This window comes from Candoia aspera, chromosome 1, assembly GCF_035149785.1.
Source record: "Candoia aspera isolate rCanAsp1 chromosome 1, rCanAsp1.hap2, whole genome shotgun sequence".
NCBI classification, from domain to species: domain Eukaryota; kingdom Metazoa; phylum Chordata; class Lepidosauria; order Squamata; family Boidae; genus Candoia; species Candoia aspera.
Window position 1 is genome coordinate 173364931 of NC_086153.1, and position 23293 is coordinate 173388223.

At 37.0% G+C, this 23293-nt stretch overlaps 1 protein-coding gene across 2 annotated transcripts in view; it reads right to left on the bottom strand.

Annotated features, from left to right (window-relative positions):
- Positions 1 to 640: 640 nt before the first annotated feature.
- Positions 641 to 23293, bottom strand: part of CREB1 (cAMP responsive element binding protein 1) — a 46692-nt gene continuing 24039 nt past the window's right edge. The window contains exons 5-9 of one of the 2 annotated variants that reach the window (XM_063317939.1): positions 22532 to 22674; positions 21677 to 21727; positions 20464 to 20646; positions 18215 to 18365; positions 641 to 6565 (exon numbers count right to left, since the gene is read on the bottom strand). In XM_063317939.1, the coding sequence (XP_063174009.1) occupies positions 6421 to 6565; positions 18215 to 18365; positions 20464 to 20646; positions 21677 to 21727; positions 22532 to 22674 (673 nt within the window). In that variant the 3' untranslated portion in view covers positions 641 to 6420. The remainder of the gene's footprint in view (positions 6566 to 18214; positions 18366 to 20463; positions 20647 to 21676; positions 21728 to 22531; positions 22675 to 23293) is intronic. The other variant, XM_063317940.1, reaches the window with a different exon arrangement.

Here is a 23293-nt window from a genome sequence, read left to right on the forward strand (position 1 = left end):
CTATATTTGTATATTCTGGAAGATGGGTTCAGTTATTTGAGCATCCCATAATGTACTGTTTTGATTAGAAAAAATGGTTAATTTTTATATTTTGTTCAATAGAAATAATAAATATATACTCCAGAACAGGGTGTGCATATTCCAACAGGTTGAGGCCATACATTTCTGAGGACTATTCATATTAAATTTTTAAAAAAGCTGAACAGACATGCTCACATACACTTAAGCTCATATATGTACTCACACACACCATACACACGCACATATACACTCAAATATGCACATTCAAATGAGTATGGCAAGGAGTAAAAGAGAACGGGGTGAAATGTGGCATGGAAAGGATGGTGGGATGCAAGACAGGCCAGCAGCATGGCAGGGAAAGGTCAGGGTGACAAAACACGTTAGCGAAAGAAGGAGGCAGGGAGTGAAAAGATGCAGCTGTGAAACAGCAGGTGTCAACTTAGGGCAAAGAATTTGGAGCTTTGCAGATAGACTGCGCCAACAACATTTTTTGCACTCCTGCTTGAAGAACTACACAACTTAATCTTTTTATATTTTACTCTCAGCTGACTAACTGACAAACACAGGGGAAGTGAAACCCTTTAAATACTTTATCCCATCAGAAAAAAGAGACTTCAAAAAGATTTTAAAAGCATATTTATGTATCTGCACATAGATGTGTAAAAAGGGTTTTATGACAGTTTATACCACAAACTTTACAGTAAGAAAAAAGCACTTTTATGACAGTATTTCACAAATTCACAAAGATCACTTTAATATACAAAGCAATTACTAGCATCTGAAACACAAAGCCGTTAGTATGTACATAATGTTAATAAAATTCAGTATAACTCAGTACATCAAAAAAAAATGAAATACAACTGGATAAATTACAAAATTAAAACTGGGATATTTCAAAATAATAAGGAATTCTCAATTTAACTTAATCCTAGTTCATATTTCTCTGCCTAGTAATTTAATTTGTAATAAAAACATTTTAAAAGTTTGGTACCCTGTTTTTGTGCTGATTGTTTTGGATAAAGAATCAGTTACAGGGAGGATAAATTTTATTAAATAAAACTAGCACAGCTGTCCCTGCTCCCACAATATTCTAAAGGAAGTTCACATTCATGTGAAGTTGAGATCCAAACACAAGAAGAATAAATTGATCAGAAGTTGCACAACTTTCTTCCCCATTCCTTACTGCTCCTCAAACCAGAACATGAAACATATGTGAATAGTAAACTCTTAAATGGAATTAAAGGTCTAACATTTCATTTATTGTTTCACAAATAACCAACCCCATGACCCAAAAATGGAGTGGCACCTGGATGAAGTACAACTTACAGAAAGCATTTTGAAACTCTTAGTTTTTGTTACGAATTTTTTGACTACAACCAACTTGTTTTATTCTTGAATCCTGTTTTTCAGAATGTCAGTAACATTATCTGGATAAGTCTGAGGCTCAGGTAATAAGGTGATACAATACTTTCCCAAGGTACAGCAAATACTTGTTTGGAAACAGGCATGCACCAATGTTTGATTTGCTACATGATCAACAGGTCAATTAAGAGATAGCATTCAAATGAGAGACTCCACAGATACATAAGAGTGTTGAAATGCCCTGGGCTCACTGTGGGGTTAAAAAAAAAAACACATGTAAACACAGCTCAGTTGTGTTCTGTGCATATGCAAAATTAAGATGCTCCCACTGAGAATGCACTGCAATTCCAAAAGGCCTTGAGATTTGTTTTTTCAGCCATGTACTCTGAAACATTGTGCTGAGATAACCTGTTGACATTCCTGACACATACTCTATAGTTGCAGAAATAAATGATATATAACATCGCTACAAAGTAGCAATGTTAAAATATACAGTAACCCTGAGAAAGTGGGCAAGTGGGTGCAAAAAGATGTATGACGTTCTTGCAGAGGTAAACAAGGTATAATTATTCATAATAATCCTGAACGAACCCCAAGAATTCCTAACTGTGGAGACAAATTTTTAAAAGGCTTGAAATGGCCAATAGGAACCTGTACCTGCAATACCAAAATGTACTTGTACTTAGATGTGTGCCTGCTTGTTTTGGGCTTCAGTTACATTTTTTAAAAATTATACTTGAGGCTGCAATATTTAGAATTCAATTCTAATTATTGACCATGTTCATACTACGTTCAAAATGAAACTTGTTATTACAAAACTGTAGACTGCTAAAGTTTCAGCACCATTTATTTATTTAACAGTCCAAAGCTGGCTGTGCTTTCTCAAAGTGTTCAGAACTCTTTGGGTGCTCAGTGTCTTGTACATGTATTGATAAGCGTAACATCTGCAAACATGGATTTATACAACATAAGAAATCTGATTTATGTTAGAAACACTACAGATAACTAATACAATCTCCACTCAGTTGGCACTGGGAAATATTGTGCTTAAAAAAAAATCTAGTTATATTGCTCATTCCCTAGGTAAAATACAGGATTCCTTTCTCTTTCAAATATTTTTACAATTAAATATTAGCCTCTCTTATTGGAATCTCCCTAACTTGAGATCAAAATCTTTGGTATTGCCTTGTGCAGATGCCTCTGAAAAACAACTGTCTCTTTAGGATTATTGTGGGAGTCCACTGAGTAATGAGATCCAAGCATACAGATATTAAGACCGCCATAAGCAGGAGCACATTAAAGTCACATTAATACACTGAGATGTATCTGCTGCTGAGCCATTCCTCTTCAGGCTACAAGTGGAAAACTGAACATCTGCAGACAATATCCCCACACATTAAAACTAAGATGTCAGAAGTAGAAAGCGTCTTTCTCATTTAACGTGCTAATTTTAATGTATGTGAGCAAACATCCATCCCAGAAGCATTTCAAATGGTACATGTCCACAATAAACATATGTATTTGCTGATCATGTATTTTAGTTCTTAGTTACAATTATGCTGAAAGCTGTCTTTATATTATATAGCAGTCATTACGTAATTTTACTCTTGTTTAGTTTTACAGAACACTGTAGATTCCCGAACAGACGTACTGTACAGTGACCAAACTTATCTGAGCAGAAGTGTGCTTTCAAATTCAAGTTACAATGCTTTTTTCAGTTGCTCAAGTGTAGAGTAAAATTACACAAATAAAGTACTGAGAAACCCCTTTTCTCTTTTGTTCCCTCCATATCACCCAAATGTTTTCCAATTGTTCTTGCCTAAAACGAATAGCTGCCCAACAGACAAAGCACAAAGTGAAGAACTTGGGAACAAGAGGAGCTTTAGACAGTTGTGATCACTTCATAGTTCACCATTGTAACAAACAGAAACTGCAGTGAAATAAAGTAACTGAAAATGGGTAAGCAAACAACAGTACAATGTATCAATAAGCGCCAGAATAATAGAGCTCAAAATATTTGGGGTGGGGGGTCAAAGAGAGAAGAAACAATAAGCATGTCTCTGCACACATACAGACTATTTTTTTTCCTGACCTCAATATACTATAATATTCAGCATTCCTGACTTAAAAGCTCTCAGAGCTATAGATTATATACTGTGTATATATATTTTATATATGTACATACATAAACCTTTCCAAGAATATCTTTTAGAAGAGCACCTCAGGCAATATTTGTACTGCCTGAATAATGCTTTTTCTTTTGTAAAATATAGAAACTGTACTTCAAATCAATTCTTATGTACGATGACTATAATGGAGCTAGCCCTTTCTATGCCAGTTGTTTTAGTTAAACCTGTCAACAAACTCAACAAAATTTCTGTTATGCAGCAAAGGGGCCAAGTGTACAATAGAGAGTAACTATTCAATAAATTTATTAACTCAATAAATTAGCAATATACAAACTGACGGTTGGTTTTTCAGCACTATCTTCTGTTTGTTTTGGCTGTTACTTGCAAAGCACATTTTGGAACCAACCTGCTCTATACTTGGGATAATTAAAACATAATTCAAATTACATATGGAATGCCAGATGCCTAAGTAACTTTGTACAGGATAAATAAAATGGGCTGAAATGTTGTCTTATTGCTGGTGAAAAATCTCAGAATGTAAATTCTATATTTACTATAGAACCAGTACAATAGATCCTGTGATACTACAAGTGATCTAGGCTTAGCCTCTTTCACAGAACACTTAAAAGCTGTAAAGGCTATTATCTAGCCCCCAAATAACCCATCCCGCTGGTGGCTTGTCTGCTGAAATACAATCAAACTCAATAATTACCAATGATGTCAAAATAGTGGGGAGAGTTATGGTGGTCGCTTTTCCAATACTTAACTCTTTAAAACAAATCTTAGATTATTGCATAATTTTTATACAAGTTAACCCATTTATGTGACCTCAAAACAGCCAGCTTCACAAGACGATTTTTCAAAATTATCCAAACAAAAAAATACCACATACCATGACAGCAGTGTTACAAGAATGACTTCTGCAAAATCACTGAGTTCATGATTCTACCATATTTTCAGGGACAGGGGGACAAACTTCACAATGTAGCTATAAATTGTAGATTTCAGCTCTCTATAACATATACTCCCAAATCTTTGCTAGAATCATTGTTTTTTAGATAAGGGAGAATGAAGTTTTCAGAATAGCAGCACTTAATTATTATATGCTTCTATTCCATCTCATCCAATTTATGAAAGATCACAATCCATATATAAATATATTACACAAATACTCAGGTGTCTATTTCTATGCCAGTAGGAGGATGTGCACGTTTGCCTAACAAATTAAAAGGAGAGTGGAAAATTTATCTTTTCTAAATCTAGAATTGGTTTCAACTTACCACATAAACAAAGTTCATTTTTAAGTTTATTTGTCCCTCTATAAAAAATATTATTTTTTATTTTCATGGAAAAAATGCTTTTAAAAATGATTTAGTCCCTAAATATTGTCACAATGTTAAATGTACCTGATAAACTCTCCCCAATATACCCTGGTATTTCATCTTTCAGAACAGCTACCGCCTAAGTAAGTTCATTTTAATAGCTTGTATAAATGTACATTGAAATAATGATTGGGATTAGACATTTTTCTCCATGAGATCCCATTCTAACTCTAATGCCAACCTCAACTCCAGGATATACTTTTTGACTGAATAAACTCTAATGATTTCAAAAGATTTGCTGTGCTCATGGCTGCAAATTCTTACATTTGCTCCTGCAAAATGTGATTAAAATCTTTGCATATGGCAATTTTATGTGTATATAATTAAAACCTTAAGTTACATGGAGTCCTATTCGCATCAGTCGGCTTAAACACATTGTAGACAACATTAAATGTGTTCGATAAATGTGTCCACTGGATCAATGTAACAGCATCTGAATATACAATAGAATTTTAGCAAAAAAAATTCTTTATCATATCCACACTACAGATGCAGATGATGCAACAGAGAATGAATTTACTCCTTTTAAAGGTTATTATATCAAAGGAGATTTTAAGCAAAACAGAAATGTTAAAAATCTTGAAAGAGGTAAAGTTTCAGAATTATTACTTGCATAATATAATTAGGGCAGTTGTAAGTTTTTTTTTCTTTAACCAAAGTGGGTATAATGCTAACTATACTTCTAATTGTTACCTTGGATAATTTTGCTTTTGGATACAGCAGAATGAAAAAGTAGTGAATGTACTACTTTGTTCCCATCTTAAACATATACTACACTACTGCTTCCTGCCACTTCATATCCCAACCAAGTACGAAAGGTGATCGTTTTCATTTGAATTCAGAAGTCGGACTACATGAAACTTACTACGTTACAGAAAATAAGTGAAACTGTTTTTGTTGTACAAAAAAATGGATTGTGTTCATAACTGTCCAACCTGACTCCTCCTTAATTTCTTCAGTTCACTCCTATTCCTCTATGGCTGTATACCTGAAATACATCTCCTTTGGCATCATCCCACCATATAGCTGAAACTCTACAATTGCTAACATATATTTGAAATTATGCAATAATTTGGCAACCACAGCCGCCTCAACGCATCATACCTTGGTTATATACGTGGCCCATTGAGTACTTCAGGGCAAAAGTCCTGGGTGACTCTCGCTAAGGCATTCAGATGAGCTTACGCTGACTCTTGATATTATTGTAAGAAACCCCCATCTCCAGTTAACTTCACAAATGAAGATTATTATTTCTTGAAGAGGACGTTTGTTCTTTTTCTTCAGAATCAGGGTGTACTGTGATGAAATCGATTTCAGGAGGGGAAGAAGTGAAGGCAGGTGTTCAACATTCACAGTTTAATGCCAAGCACAGATGAATCATATTCCATAGTTGTTTTCAGACAGTTGTGTATGTAGAAAAAAGAAAAAAAGAAATGCTTAGAAAATAAAAAGTTCATTTTGTTTGTTTGGCGGTCACCAAACCAGTCTTTTCTCCCCATTAACAAACCAAAAATGGGGAACTAAAATTAATCCGATTTGTGACAATAAAGGTCCTTAAGTGCTTTTAGTTCTTCAATCAATGTCTTGTTTTGGTTTTCAAGCACAGCTACTCTGTTTTCTAGACATTTGACATATTCTTTTTTCTTCCTGCGGCACTCACGTGCTGCTTCCCTGTAGGCAAAACAGAATAATATTCAGAGTCAGGACAATTTTCAACATTCATTGCTGGTTTTAAAGTCCAATATTATTAATAATTTTAGGGCTAGAGCAAACACAGTTCTCCCTCCCATACAGAGAAGCAGTAAGTTAAATGAAAAAATAAACACATTGAAAGGCCAGAAGCTTAGAAACCATCAGGGGTCAACAGGAGAACAAGTGTAACAAACAGCACCTACTATTACCAAGTCTCATTAGCATGCAGTAAATCTATTTCTCAAAGCATTAAAGCAACCATATCCTCTGCAAAGCTCAGTACAATTACTTATAAGGTTTTGTCTCTACATATTGTTCCTCATGGCCCCATTCATGTGCATTCTTCCTGTCCTTGAGCTGAGAGTCTATCAGCATAAGCTGCGCTGCTCCCACAACCCAGGTTTAATGCACCTCAGTAGTAAGGTCAGGCACAGTTGCTGCCCTCGCACAATTTAATGAGGGGTAATTTCAGGGCACAGCCATGTGTGGCACAGAGTGGTAGGCAGCAGTATTGCAACCAAAACTCTCCCCACCACCTGAGTTCGATCCCAGCAGAAGCTGGAGTCTCGGGTAGCTGGCTCAGGTTGACTCAGCCTTCCATCCTTCCCAGGTGGGTAAAACGACTACCCAGCTTGCTTGCTGGGGAAGGCGATGGCTGGGGAAGGCAATGGCAAACCACCTCGCTATAGTCTGCCAAGAATACGTCACGAAAGCAGCGTCCCCCCAAAGGGTCAAGTGTGACTCAGTGCTTGCACAGGGGACCTTTCATCTTTCACAATTTCAGGGCAGTGACTGATGACTCCCTGATATTTGTTCTCCTCCCACAGTTCGCTCTCAGCAAGAAAGCCACTCTCCTCAATACAAGGTGGTCATCAAGCCTTAATTTTTATTATGCATTTAGCCTTAATTTATTATTTATTGGGTGCTTCTTCAGACAGGATCAATCTCTCCGTCCTATGAAACCATTTCACAGAGGCTGTCAACTACCACTTGTCCAGATTACAAATGGACTATGTCTAGATGGCATGAACATGTTTCACAGGACTATCCTCTCCCCTCTTGGGAATTTGACTGTTTTGCCTAAGAGATCAATATATGTGTCAAACACCTCCCCTTCCTCCCAGTCACCCAAAAGCCTGCCTGAATTATTGGTAAAGTTGATTTGGAATTAAAAAAAAGTCCAAGCCAGACAGCCCTTAGTGCTGATGTAAAGAGTTGGTTGTCAGATTGATAAGAATTCAAGCACTGAATTTGTCAATGTGGCCTCTGTTCTGCGCATATGGGTCCCATGTCTACGCACTGCCGTTTGGAACATTGTAGCACTATGGTTTTCGGCAGGGGCCTCACTCATTCTCCATATGTGTACCCACTCATGCTGAACCACTAGCCATTTCTCTTCAATTGTTCTTCAACCACAATTGGTATAATTTGGATTGTCTTCTGGAGTTAGCATCTCAATTATATTTTATTTTCTTCCTGTTATTCAGTCTTTAAAATACTCCATTTTTATTTTTCTTGGAGAATTCACCTGTACTCATTCTCTAGAGCCCTTTCAATGCCAAAAGTGGAATAAGATCTGTTTCTAGCCCCCTTCTTACTGCTGCACTAACTTGGTTTCAAGCAGTCAATTTTGGAGCCCAAAGCTAAATATAACAACTCTCCTGGCATTGAAAATTCATGGAAGGAAAATGTCTTTGTATTCTGTTCCTTCAATTGGAGTGACAGTGGGAATGGAACAGATTCTAACAGTAGTTCCTGACAAGGCTGAATTGATAACTTCTATATAAGTTACTATTCAGATGCCTCTGCTAAAGTTCTTGATGCCAATTTCAGAGAAAGTACAGGACCCTCAGTGCCAGCAGTATTTAGAAAAAAATTAGAATAATAAAAACAAAGTATGAGAACAGTAAATTCTTGAAAGAATTCCATGATAGATCATTTTCATACATCTCCCATTCTGAGTTACTTTTTAAAACTAATTCATTTTGCTTGAGAGATTTGTCTGCAAGTTCCTCCTGTCCTTCCTTCATGAGCCAAGGGCACTGAAATCCTCTTGATTTTCATTGATTTTCTTATCAGTGCACCACAGCAGTCTTTCCAGATTACTGTGAAAATTTGTTTGAAACAATTTTATTCATGTTGTTTTCTGAAACTGCATTTCCCTGGCTATAAACTGCCCAGAGTCCCTCCTTTGTGGGGGGGGGGGGGAGATGGGTGGTGATAAAATTCAATAAATAAATAAATATTATGTGATGTACCACAATAAGAGGGGGAAAAACCCAATTCTGTTCCACCAATGCCCCCTGGCTACAATCTTTCTATCCCTGGATAGTTGAATTAACTCATAGATATTGCTTCTGTCTCTAGCCATTTGGAATTGCCTCAACCTGCATCCTTATATGCATCTCAGACATTATCACCTAATCTAGTACATGCAACCATAATGCAACCCCCTGCAATTTCCTCTTCTCTTCATCTGTATCTCAGACAAAAGAATATAAATTTCCTAAATTACAGTGCATTTGGAAAGTATTCAGACCCCCTTCACTTTTTTCAATTGTTACGTTGCAGCCTGATACAATCGTTCAAATTCATTTTTTTCTCATTAATCTACACTCAGTACCCCATAATGACAAAGTGAAAATGATCTTAGAAATGTCTGTAAATTTATTAAAAAGGAAAAACTGAAATATCACATATACATAAGTATTCAGACCCTTTGCAACACTTGAAATTTAGCTCAGGTGCCTCCCATTTCTCTTGATAGTTGCTGAGCTGTTGCTAGACCTTGATTGGAGTCCACCTGTGGTAAATTAAATTGATTGGACATGATTTGGAAAGGCACACACCTCTGTATAGAAGGCCTCCCAGCTGACAATGCATACTGTATCAGAGCAAAAGCCATGAGGTCAGAGGAACTGCCTGCAGAGCTCAGAGACAGGATTATTGCAAGGCACAGATCTGGGGAAGGCTACAAAAAAATTTCTGCTGTACTGAAGGTTCCCAAGAGCACAGTGGCCTCCATAATTCTCAAGAGGAAGAAGTTTGGCACAACCAGGACTCTTCCAAGAGCTGGTTGCCCAGCCAAACTGAGCAATCCGGGGAGAAGAGCCTTAGTAAGAGATGTGACCAAGAACCCAATGGTCACTCTGAGCTTGAGATCCTGTGTGGATGGGACAAAGTTCCAGAAGGACAGCCATCACTGCAGCCCTCCACTGACCTGGGCTTCATGGCAGAGTGGCTAGACGGAAGCCTCTCCTCAGTGCAAAACACGTGAAAGCCCGCTTGGAGTTTGCAAAAAAGCACCTGAAGGACTCTCAGACTGTGAGGAACAAGATTCTCTGGTCTGATGAAACCAAGATCAAACTGTTTGGCCTCAATTCTAAATGTCATGTCTGGAGGACTCCAGGTACTGCTCATTACCTGCCCAATACCATCCCAACAGTGAAGCATGGTGGTGGCAGCATGCTGTGGGGGTGTTTTTCAGCAGCAGGGACTGGGAGACTGCTCAGGGTTGAGGGAAAGCTGAATGGAGCGAAGTACAGAGATATCCTCAATGAAAACCTGTTCCACAGTGCTCAGGACCTCAGACCGGGCTGAAGGTTCACCTTCTAACATGACAACAATCCTAAGCACACAACCAAGACAACACAGGAATGGCTTAGGGACAATTCTGTGAATGTCCTAGAGTGGCCCAGCCAGAGCCCTGACTTGAACCCTATTGAACATCTCTGGAGAGACCTGAAAATGGCTGTCCACCGACGGTCCCCATCCAACCTGATTGAGCTTGAGAGGATTTGCAAAGAACGGCAGAAAATCCCCCAATCCAGGTGTGCAAAGCTTGTCGCATCATACCAAAAAAGACTCGAGGCTGTAATTGCTGCCTAAGGTGCTTCAACAAAGTACTGAGTAAAGGGTCTGAATACTTACGTACATGTGATATTTCAGTCTTTCCTTTTTAATAAATTTACAGACATTTCTAAAATTCTGTTTTCACTTTGTCATTATGGGGTACTGAGTTAATTAATGAGAAAAAAAATGAATTTGAACGATTGTAGTATCAGGCTGCAACATAACAAAATTGAAAAAAGCGAAGGGGGTCTGAATACTTTCTGAATGCACTGTACCTTAAAGACGACTGGCTTTCTGATGTGAAGGTTTCCAATTCAGATAATTCTTTGGCTTCCTCTTCGGATACTATGGTTGTGGATCAAAACCTAATCTTAACTTCTGAAGATAACCATTTTAACAATGAAGTATATAAGGATGGTTCATTTTTTTGATAACATTTTTATTATTTTATTTGCCAAAGCACAAGCAAAAGAAAAACAAAGAAAAATTATAAAAAAAGCTAATCCTGAAATAAAACAAAATATATGTTTGTGTAAAATATGATTGCATTACAAAGTGGCTCACTTGTTGAACAACAACAGATTGAATGGTGACCACATAAAGTCATACTGATCTTCTTATTACATCTATAAAAGGGCCAATTCAAAGACCAAAATGAACATGTTTCTTCAGTTTAAGATTTTACTTCTGGGGTTATAGTTTCTTTCCAGCCACACATTAATCTTCTTTGCTGCACTCTAAGCAGGATGTACCTAGAATTCTTCATGAACCAATTAATTCAAATTTTTGGTGTATAAACATTACAATGACATCATAAACCTTAATTCTCTTTTCAATACCATATTAATGCAAAAGAAAGCATTAAACCAAAATGGGACAAAGAGCAAGTCCAAATCATGTGTTAAAAGTTTCTTCAAACTTCATCTCCCACATAAAAAAATCTGGTACCCAAGCTTTTCTGAATATCTGCTGGGATGTTTACCAAACAAGAAAAATATTATTAATAAAATCATACAGTTGGAAGGGACCTTGGAGGTCTTCTAGTCAAACCTCCTGCCCAGTGCAGGAATCCCCATACCATTCTGGACAAATGACTAGTCTTTTCTTGAAAACCTCCAGTGATGGAGCACCCACAACTTCAGGAAGCAGGCTGTTCCATTCCTTAATAGCTCTCAGTTTAGATGGATTAATCTTGTAAGATACATATCTGACAATATTTAGAATGCAAGACTGCTGATTTGGTAAAATAGGATATTCCAATTATCAATATTTCTCTTAGTAATGTTCAATTTTCATATAACTCAGCTGTAGGTTTAAGAGCTCAGCAAGACCTTTTCCAATATGGCCAACAATTGAGGAATATCAGAGGCTGCCAACAATATGGGTCCAAAATGATAAATCAACAAATGTTTTATTTGAACATATTGTCATTGTGCATTTTTAGGCACCACATTTTTTGTACAAAATTGAAAACTAAGAATATTTTACAATCTGTTGCTCTGAAGTTCTACTTGTTGAGACTTAAGATCAAACAAATGTTAACTGCCAGTTCAGGAGCCCATCTTCCAATTTGTTCAGGATATAACTACTATATCAGTGCTGAAATCAATGCTCCCTACCCTCCTATAAATGCCTAAGAATTCAGATACTAAGCCATTGTTCAAGTGTTCAACTCTGAAGAGAACTGAACATTCCTATACAGTGCAAGATGCTTTTCCAAATTCATCCCTAGTGGATAAGGAAGGTAGAAATGGTACCTGGAATGGAAAATCACATTCTTTTGGAGTTTCATCTGTATGAGATGCAAACTTCCAGTTTTGTATGGCTTAAGTACGAGCATTTCCACTGGAAGAAACACCTTTTTTCTTAGCTTTCCAAAAAAAGGTTTACTCACAATATACCATTGTACCAAAGTGGATTGCTGGAATTCTTAACTCTCTATATCCACATTTCTTGTGGTGTCATTTTTTCTATCTTCTGCTTTTTATGCAAACAATACTGAATAATTTGTCTATTAACTTTATGAATCCTTATTTTCATATTTCTACTGTCCCTTATCACAAACATTTTTGCTTTATGGTAGGAGTAGATGCTTATCAGCTTAAAACCCTCCACTTTGATCTTGTTGCAGAACCACAAATTTTCACCAAATATATGGCAACTGTAGTTTATTTGCAATAGCCATATGCCCGTCTTTATTGTTCCATAGGTAGACTAAGGTGCTTCTTGGTGTGAACCAATCAATAACTTCTGTATTACTCTTTCTCTGTTATTTGATTTGGATTTAAAAGTCAACTAAGAAGAGAAAACCTAATTATTCCCCTCTCAGATTCTTTACTTCATTGGTTGTTGCCACAATGCTATTTTTGTTGGACAACAGGTATGACACCATTGCATAAGAGATTACCTGTCTTCTTGACACTGGTAGTGTGTCAGTTCTTTAATTTAATTTCTCCTGGAACATATGACATTACCTAAGCAGGAGTGTGCAACTTCCGTTGCCTCAAGGATTGTACCCAGCTTTTGATGGCATTGTCAAAAGCCCTGCTCCAAAAATGGGTGGGGATTCCAAAGGGCTTATAGAGTATAAAGTTTGTCCTTCAATAAAAAGGGTGGGGGTGGGAGTTAAAGGGGGGCTGCAAAAGTGATGTTGGCAGACTGAATATGGCTCCCAACACATCTTTTGTGCTCCTGAGCTATAACAATCATTTGCCTATAAATGTGACTACTACAAATGTCACAGTTACAGTCAATACCCGCTTGTGCAGACATTTAGGAACCTTGCATATTCCACATTTAGGATAAGATTCTCTACAGTGACCATTAGATATTAACCATACACAAAAAGGTATGCTATTCATGCCATTCACTATAATGAATTCAGAATCTCTATCCATTGAGTGAGTCAGCTTGCATAACATGACCGAAGTATGACAGTTTTTGTTTGGTGATCTTGGCTTCCAGGGATATTTTTAGAGTCAAACCAAAAATATCCCTGGAAGCCAAGATCACCAAACAAAAACTGTCATACTTCGGTCATATTATGCGCGTTGACCCACTTGAAAAGACAATTATGCTGGGATTGGTCAGCGGTAAAAGAAGAAGGGGCTGCCCCAGGACTCACTGGCTTGACACCATCAGAAGGGACACTGGAATGACTTTGATGGAACTAAAGGAAGCTGTAAGAGATAGAGAGGCAAGGAGAGCATCAATCCACAAAGTGACCACGAGTCGGACACGACTGAATGGACAGAGATTCATGCCTATTTCTCTGAGTACAGTAACAGTGCATGTATCCCTCATGAGATTCTGAATTCATTATAGTTCTTAAGTACAAGGGTCATAGATAGAATTGGAGAAGTTATAGGATACCAATCATCTTGAAACTGTAGCAGCGTTTAAGGAAGCATTAGTGTTTGGAACCTATCACTTCTTTGCAATTTTAGATGTTGTTATACTTTTATCATTTTAGTGTTTATTTTATAATTTAAGTATAGACTACATCCTGGACCTCACTCACATATGTTAGTTAGGTTATTTTATAAATGTATTTTAACTTTGTCTTAAATTTTAGTTTGTTTATCATCTATTAAGATAGATTTATATATATATTCATAGAGCACTCTCTACGATCATAATAAATAAATTGATTAAGGCTGATGTTTACTTCATAAGATTTACCTAATGGCAGTGTTCTTGACTAAGCAAAAGAATCTAGTTGTGTAGCACCTGAAATATTTAGTTACGATATTTTGCAAATGGCATCTGGTACAGGATATAGGTCTCATCATTTTTAGACAATGAATTTTAATTTAGAACATTCATCTGTTCATATCCAAGGCCAGCATGCAGTGTGACCAGTTCTGTAGCTTAAGACTGCATCATGGAGGATGTATTTCAGTTCCTGTAGGCCAGTGTCATAAGTTTCTGTCAATTCTGCTATCACCAGAGTTCTAGTAAAAATTACCCAGAATAAAGCCAACCATATATTAATTGCACCTTAAGGATCATGTAACCCTTTTAAAACTGCTCTTGCTTTGTCAGAATTGAATAATTTGCACTTTCCACTGATAACAGATCTGCTTGGTCTATATAGAAGCACTATCTGCCACCTGAATTTAACTGCACTTTGATTGCATGGTGATACCAACTGCTACTACAAATCAGTCGTTTATCTCCAGCCTCCAAGCAGGAAGGCATTTAATTTTAATGTGGGGTAGGTAAGTTGAGGTTGAACTTTGCCAATGATAGTATTCAGTATGTCGATTTTTTTTTATTTGAAGACATATAGTCATTGCCATTTTGAAGATATTCAATTCAATTTGATTACGTGCCACCAAGTTAGTGTTGACTCCTAGTGACAACATACGTGTCTCCAGTAAAATGCCCTTAACCCGGTCGTTTTAAAGGTACACTTCATTTCTTTTAATATATTGAGATAGATCAAGTTTCCTATGGTTAAGCAATTTCTGAAGAACTGCTAAACCTGTATACCTTGTTAGAGTCAATGACCACCTTCACTTTATAGTGGTTGTTCTAGAAATCAGCTTTCTTGAAAACAGTTTCTATTAGGGTGTTCATGCCAATAAAGTTCAGGAGGAAACCTGTCTATGTAAATCATGTATCAACAGTCAAAAGACCAAAACAGTGAGTGCAAGGACCAATGTTCGCTAGCATTTCTTTGCTGTGCCTCATCATAGTATTATGAATAGAAAAGATGGTTTGGGGAATATTAGAGGACCAAGCATTTTTGGTTTTTTGATCTCTAGGTTAAAAAAGGGTTTGTCCTAACAGTCAGAAATCACGCTGAGACGAGGAGTAGGTCTCTAGTGTTTATTACTGCTACATAAAACAGAATCCTAACAAACTGAAGAAGCGTGGGAAAAACCCAGACAGATAAACCCCAAAAGTTAAGGCGGGTCTGATCTGTGTCTCTTTGAATGGCTGCTTAATTCCTCAGTACTACGCATGCGTTTTCCCCCCTGGATAGAGGCCCCTTCCAGCTCGCCATCAGTACTCATGACAGGGTTTCTGATTTTATTCTGTGATGCAGAACTGAGGCTCAGATACTGATTAGAAATCCATGGAATCAGAATAGATAGAAGTGCCAATGGCAGTGGAATTCTGAGTAATATAGGACATACAGTTACAGTATGGACAAATATCAGTGCTCAGAGTAGTACAGAAGGGCTCAGAAGACAAGACAATGTTTCTCCCCCTTTTTTTTGGATATGTTATTTTCTTACTGTTCTCTTGGAAACTATTTTCCTTCATTTCCCTTTCCCCCCTATTTTTCATCAGAACTAAGGAAAAATGGTGGATGCTGTGCCTTACAAAGTGTATGATAAATAGGTTGGGCAAGGCCTCAGCCAAAAATTGAACTTTGAAATATTCCAAATGGGCACTGTACAGAACAATTGTGCATTCAGGTGACTACTAAAAGAGCCAGTTTGAGCAGAGTAACCAGATCTTCCAAGCCATATTGTTCCACCATATTTTAATCCCATATTATGGTAAAGGTTGAAAAGAGTTTTAGTCATTTAAAACTCATTTGTATTAAGACATTATTCTGCAATGAATACTGAAAAGTACAATCCTTTGCATATTAATTCAGATATAAATCTCACTATGTTCAATGGTTTTATCTTCTAATAAGATTAAAACTGCAGTCTGAATTATATCAAAGGGGAAAGTTTCATCAATTGTTTTTTCTCCTACAATAGGCTTTGGTATGTTGCCCATTCTCTTTTTATCCAGTAGTAAATCTGACTAAGAGTTACTCTAGAACAAGTGCCCGTAAGGTTACTGTCTCAGCAATGCTTCAATAATTATAAATTGCTTGGTCAGAAAGGGGGGAAATAAAACATTACTGCATGACAGTTTTCATTAATGTTCAGCTATTTCTTTAGTACTGGTGGTAAATATTTTTAAATCTCAGATATTTTTTATCTTTGATAGGAACCTAAGATCTAAGTAGTATTAATGTGGGTGGATGTTTCTTCCTCTCCTGCTAGTAAGTCACTACTGCTTAGCCTAAGGGCTGTTTTGAGGTAGTTGAATAATTTATTGAGCCAGCTGCATAATACAAGACATCTCATGGCTTAATGATCAACTAGCAAACTGCTGCGACACGCTGTGTTTTTCTCCAGCAAGTGGGTTTGTCTAACAAACTAAAAATGCTCCAACTCGTCTTGTTTAGAATGCCACAAAACCAAGGACACTGGATAGTTTCTCTCAGAATATGCCACAGAAAGGGCCAATTTGTTTGTTTCATCTGGCATGTTCCAAAACAAAAAAAAAAAAACTGAGTTCCTTCTTCAGACAATAAACCAAACTGTTGATGCACATCTTTTTCCAAACCGAGGACTGCATTTAGTTTTCAAGGAATAGGAGCCATATGTGAGTACATCAAAGGAAATAGAGACAATCAATAGATAGTATGTATACATGTAAGTGTACTATCCATATTAATGCACACATACACATTACACACAAACATTTAAAATCCATTCTTAAAATCACCTGATTCTTTCCATATATTGAATTTATTTTTATTGGCTGTCTGTCTGGCCCACTACATAAAAGATCTCCAAATTCTGATTGTGGGAACCCAGAACATCTGCTGGTGGACATTTTGGAATTCAGGGAGAAATCAGGAATGAAAACAGCTGTTTGAAGTTTTTGTAGTGGGTATGACAGCAATGGGAAAGATAACAACAACTCAAAAACAAGGGATGGAGGAAAGTTATAGAAAAGTGTAAGGACTGGCCTTAAAAGTTCTGAGAAGTTGTATGTTGCCCACTGACGATGCAGTTTTGCATTAAATAAACATCAAGAGAGTCATATATGGTTTGGTTGATATACTTGCATGAGGAGCCAACAAGTATTTTCTTTTATAAATCAATTTGATTTGTCATATCATCTAAGTTGGCTGAATATTTATCATTCTGCTATCTTGCTTGAAATAATTTATTCCTAGCTGATATTTATATTGTAGAGTTGATTTGCAATTGATATGGTTTTGACTGTTGACAAGGTAATTTTGGGGCATGACCCAAGGGAAATAATACTGTGGAGTCCTTGGTGCTCTCAGCTTGGTTGTTTGCTTGCAGACATCTCATTAACATCATCAGTGCGAGTGAGGGTGGGGTCTGCTCCCTGTTTATATACAGTAGCTTGCCCAGCCAGTGTTGGTGGGGGTGTGGTTTTCTCCTTGGTAATTCCTTATTAGGGTATTGTTTTCTACTTGATTCAATCAATCGATTCTGCTTGGTTCAATCAATCAATCAATCAATCAATCAACCTGCTTGATTCAATAAGCAGAAAACAATACCCCAATCAAGGAACTACCAAGGAGAAAACCACACCCCCACCAACACTGGCTGGGGAAGCTACTGTATATAAACAGGGAGCAGACCCCACCCTCACTTGCACTGATGATGTTACCTAGCCGGGTAAGGAAATGCCTGCAGGCAAACAACCAAGCTCAGAAGGCACCAAGGACTCCACAGGTCAACCATGAGCTACATATATTCTCTTCTGTTGGGAAAAAATGCTGTGTCCCTGCACTTTCTGGCTCTATTAACTACAGTCTGCTGGGAATGTCAGGTATCCTTCCCAGCTACATGTTATACTTGTTTTTCAGATAAAGCTAAATTTCTTTGGTATCATTAATTCCATCTTATATAATAAAACTTTCTTTAGAATGGGAGTGAGGAAAGTTGTTCTGCTTTATAAATAAAAGTATTTTTGGCTGTTACTGAATAGTATACAAACCTGTTCTTCATTAGACGGACTTCTCTTTTCCGTGCTGCTTCTTCTGCTGGTTGGGTGGGAAGAGCTGGGGAAGATGCCATGACAACACCAGGTGCAATGGTGCTTGTGGGTGCTGTGCGAATTTGGTAGGTCTGAACATCTCCTGAAGCAGCTAAGAAGCATCACAAAGTGTTATATTTGGCAGTACGGGAAGACAACTCTTAAAAAACGGTATATGAAGATCTGTTAATACTATCCATTCTGGTGGCAGTTCTCTTCCTCCATTACTGTAACTGGCATGGTTGACAGCAACTCTCACAGCACAAATATGAAGTCTCTGCTGTTCTGTATTTATAGAACTAACATGCAATTCTCAAGCATTTCTCTCTGCATTGAAAATCCTTTTCTACCTCTTTCCCCTATCCCGCTCTCTCAGCTACTTTGTCCCCTGCTCACTTTCCCTTTTGGACCTACCTAAACAATCTCTCCACCTTCCTGTTCACTTTTCGTATTTCCTGCCCAGACCCTCTTTGACCGCCAAAGGATATTCTCATCTGCATACTACTGCTTCGGCTTCTTTCATCCAGTCTTATGTATCTCTTCCCTCTCTCCAACACCCTGTCCTACAACCACTGCTCTTGTGTCTTCTACCTTTTCCCACTACGTATCTACCATTAATAAGATTCCCGCTTGTGTTTTTCCTGCCTTTACATTTCCTACATGTTGTCTCTGAAGGTTTCTTTTCGTCTCTCACTGCACCTATCCCCGCCCATATGTTACAGATTCATGTATCTTTTGTTACTCGACAAATATGTTTAACTCGACCCGAACAAGCTACTGGACTTTCCAGGAATCATATAACAGAATTAGTTTTTATTGAACTATGATTAACAAGCATTATTAAGTAAGTAAATTAATAGAAATCCAAGATGCAAAGAAAAAAGATACAAAAATACAGACAAATCTACTAAGAAGTAAATATACAAGTACTGTACATGTACACATTTACCATATATGTAAACTATTACCATATTATAATCTATTGCTATTGTGGTAAACCATAAAATCCATTCAAATTTGATAAAATTGTGGTTCTTGCCTCTGATGTCTCATTATTTTAACTTTGTGTTATTTTTCTAATGTGGCAGTTGAAGAGGCCCTGTTAATTCACATCTCAATTGTTATGTTAGGTCCTGTAAATAAATGCAGGAAGCCTAATTCTGGGGAGCATCCAATTCTTTGTTTAGTGATGGTACTTGTCTCCCCCAAAATTTTACACCAAAAGGGTACAGCTTTATCTCATGACCACCACAAATGAAAAGATGAGCCTTTTTTTTGACAACTTCTCCAACATTTGGAAGAATTATTTTCGTATATATGTGCCAATCTAACTGGAGTCAAGTGCCAGTGATATATAATCTTCCAGTTATAATCTGCAGTTCTTGTATTGAAATTGAGGTGAATCCATCCAGTTCTGTAATTTCTGCCAATTTGTCACCAAGATCAGAATCCCAAACTTCCTTTAATCCATGGGGTGGATTTCCTGTTTCTAATTGCAATAATAACCAATAGTTCAATAAAAATGAATTATATAATAGAATTAATAAGATCCAATTTAGTCACTGTGCCTGTCAAATTATGTTTTAAACAACTCTTTGCCCAAAGAATGCTACCAATAAGGCTAAAGATAATTTTGGGAGAATCTGAGATAAAATTTTAAAGAAAAGATTAAAGAGATTATTATCTAAGAGTTTAGGTGGAGGCAACGTGTGGGCCTTGGGCTAGTTTCATGTAAACCCATTTCTAGTATCAAACCTACTGTGCAAGAAATCAGTATTAATTGCTAGTAGGAATTATCTGTCCATTCCTTCAACTGTCTACTTCAAAGAGACAGAAAACAGTGTAAAAAAAAGAAGCAAGGTAGTAAAAGCATGCAGAGCATCGCTTCTGGAATTCTTTCTAAACCCTTTACCAGGAGTGGCCACAGAAAGCTTCTGAATTTATTTCAGTGTGTGTGTGTGTAATGTCTACATTTCTGTTCTCCCTTAAGTTTACATATTTGTGTCAGAGAGAAAATATGTGTGGCTATAGCCCTTGCTTGTTTCAGCTCTGCTGAAGTATAATCCCCAACAGATTACTTGAAGAACAGGAAAAAAAAAGCCTCCTCCTGTTCTAGTAACCAGCACTTTAACAATTTCACAAATAAAAGAACAAACAAACAAACAAAGCACTAACCTTGAGCAAATCATTTAAAAATGTCCTTATCTTACCTTGTACCACTACTTGGTTGCTGGGTACCAGAATCTGTTGTCCATCAGTAGTCTGTGCATACTGTAAAATGGTGGTACCAGGCTGGGTTGCAGCTGCATTGGTCATGGTTAGAGTCTGCAGGCCCTGGACTCCATCCGTGCCATTGTTTGCTAACTGGATTGCACCTCCCTGGGTGATAGCAACTGGAAACAGGCAAAGGTAGGTGAGCAGTTCAGATATTAAGAACACTGGAAATAGTCTGAAAATAAGGTTGTTTAAAACATATTAATTTTATGCTGTTTCCTATGTGATTATATTATGACTTTCTGAATATATCTTATTCATTACAGCTGTTAACGCAGACATTAACCTGAAGCAGCAATTTCAAGAAGTGACAGATAAATCACTACACAAGGCAATGCTGAAACAATTTTGTCAATGGCATGTTTTTGTTTCTTAAACCTGAGTTATGGCACAATGGCCCCAAATCTTTAAAAGAGGGTGGGGAGGGGTTTTTTGCAATGAGTTCCTAATTCTTTGATGGCCAAAATGCATTGGCCAGGCACAATCCCTTAGTAGCAACTATTAATTTTCATAGTGACATGCAACAAAATTCTGTACTAATCTACTTCTGAAGAGACATATTGAATTTTGTTCAATGTGTAGAAAAGTGTAATTTGTTATGTGCATTTTGCAAGATGTGACTTTTTAAAGATTACAATTTGTTTCCTAACTCTTCAATTAATCAATCCAGATACTAGCATTTAATAACAATATGCATTTATTGTGTGACTCTTTAGTTTTTTGGTAATGAAAAGTATGCGTAATTAGTGAAAGAAAATTGGTGATAAATTTTTGCTGATGATTAATGAAAAGCAATAAAATTACCAATCTATTTCTGACAACCAAGCTCTGTTCATTCCAATGGTAAAAATGGTTTCCTCTCTATCTTATATATTTTGCCCTTCTTACATCTTTTTATCCGTTTCATCCTGTTGCTCTCTTATCTGTTGCCTCTGTGTCTCACGTTTCTTTTGCTCTTCACCTTCAATTACTGTTGTTAATTTTTTCTGTACTTATTTCTGTATCCTTTTTCATGAAGTTCCTCAGTCTGCCACATCCCATTCAGACTGCAACAAGAATACCATTCACACATGGTCCCTCATTCAATGCTTCCAGTATCAGCTCCTCAGCTCCACCACATATACACCAATCCATTCATGCAGACAATACCTGCATGCACAGCATTGCCATATTGATGATGGATATCAGCAACACCAGTCCCTAAAAGAAAATCAGGACCACACTGGGGACCAGAGCAAATAATAAGCACAAAACTCTATGTCCTTCATCCACCCTCCCAGCCTTGAACATTGAACATGTAAGGATGATTTCACATGGCAATGCTTGTCATGAGATAAACTAGAACATAAATCATGCTTTCATGCAATAGCTGTTGTTGAGCAAGTATTATATAATATAATCAGTCTCCATATGAATGTTACATTCTTACTGCCTGGAAACTTTTCACCTTAACTGCTGGTGTAAAATTGATCCTTATAGCCATGATGGTACATGAACAGGTAAAGAGCATTCTATCCTTTACAGTGAAGAGGGCAGTGACCAACCTGCTGGGAAGGTGATGGGGCAGAACTATGGCCATAGTACTAAAAGCACCAGTAGGCACAGCACATGCTAACTTTCTAAGAGATGTTTAAACTAAAGAAATACCTGCATGCTAATGTTTAACCAAGTTTCATTGGCCCTGCTCCCTTGTTAAATGTTTGTTTAATGACAAATGTTTTGTTTTGCCAGCACAGCAAACACTGGGTTTATCTTTCAGTAACAGCAAGACGTTCCTTACACAGGTTTCTCTTCTGTTCCAATAATCTTCTGGCATGTTGTCATATATTTCCTCAGATGTGACACAATTTTGAAATTTGAAAGTGGCAAATATAAGGCTCTGAGCATTTTTTAGCACTTTGTGGGGAAATTATAAAATGGATACTAAACACTTTTTTTATTTTTAATTAAGACTTTATATGCTTTTCCTTTCCTGCTATCATACAAGAAACAGAGGTCACGTACTATATTGCCCACTGCTTGTTTGATAAATTGGAGTTGGCACTGTGACAGTAGTAATAGCAGGTGCTGTTGCTTCCTCTTCAGATTTTTCTTCTTCAATTCTTGGCACTCCTGGGGCATCTGAGGACAAATCATTCAATATTTTCCTAAAAAAGAAGTAATATTGGAGAAATCTTAACCAATCCAGTAGCTATGTTTATGATAATCATACAGTACATGTAACAGAAGACTTGTAGAGAATCCTGAGAGTATTAAGAATCCAACCTAATCGTGGTCAGCTATATTTTTCTTAGAAGTATGGCATGAAGGTAATTGTACTTCTGTTCTTGCCAGGATAATAATCTTTAACCTACCTGTCCTTGTCCATGAGTTATAATAGCAATGAAATTCAAAAACATACATTATGTACTATGAGAAATTAAAAGCTAGTTTCTTTTGTCTGCTCCAAATCAACTGCTCATAACAATTCAGAGTTTTACTGTATCTCCTTCCCCCTTCATCTAGCCTTTTCAGCATTTGGATACTTTTTCCTGTACCTCTCACAATTCTGTATTACTGCTTTTGAGACAGACTAAACAGAACAATGCATTATATCTCAAAAGTAATCATACTGTAGATTTGTTAGATTCTACTAGATTGTGCTTAAGGATCTCCTTTGTAGTCATAGTACTACTACTACTACCACCACCACTAGTTTTAAAAAAATAAAAATTGCCAAGTCATAAGACTTCACAATTAGAGAAATACCTACTGGACTGGTAATAA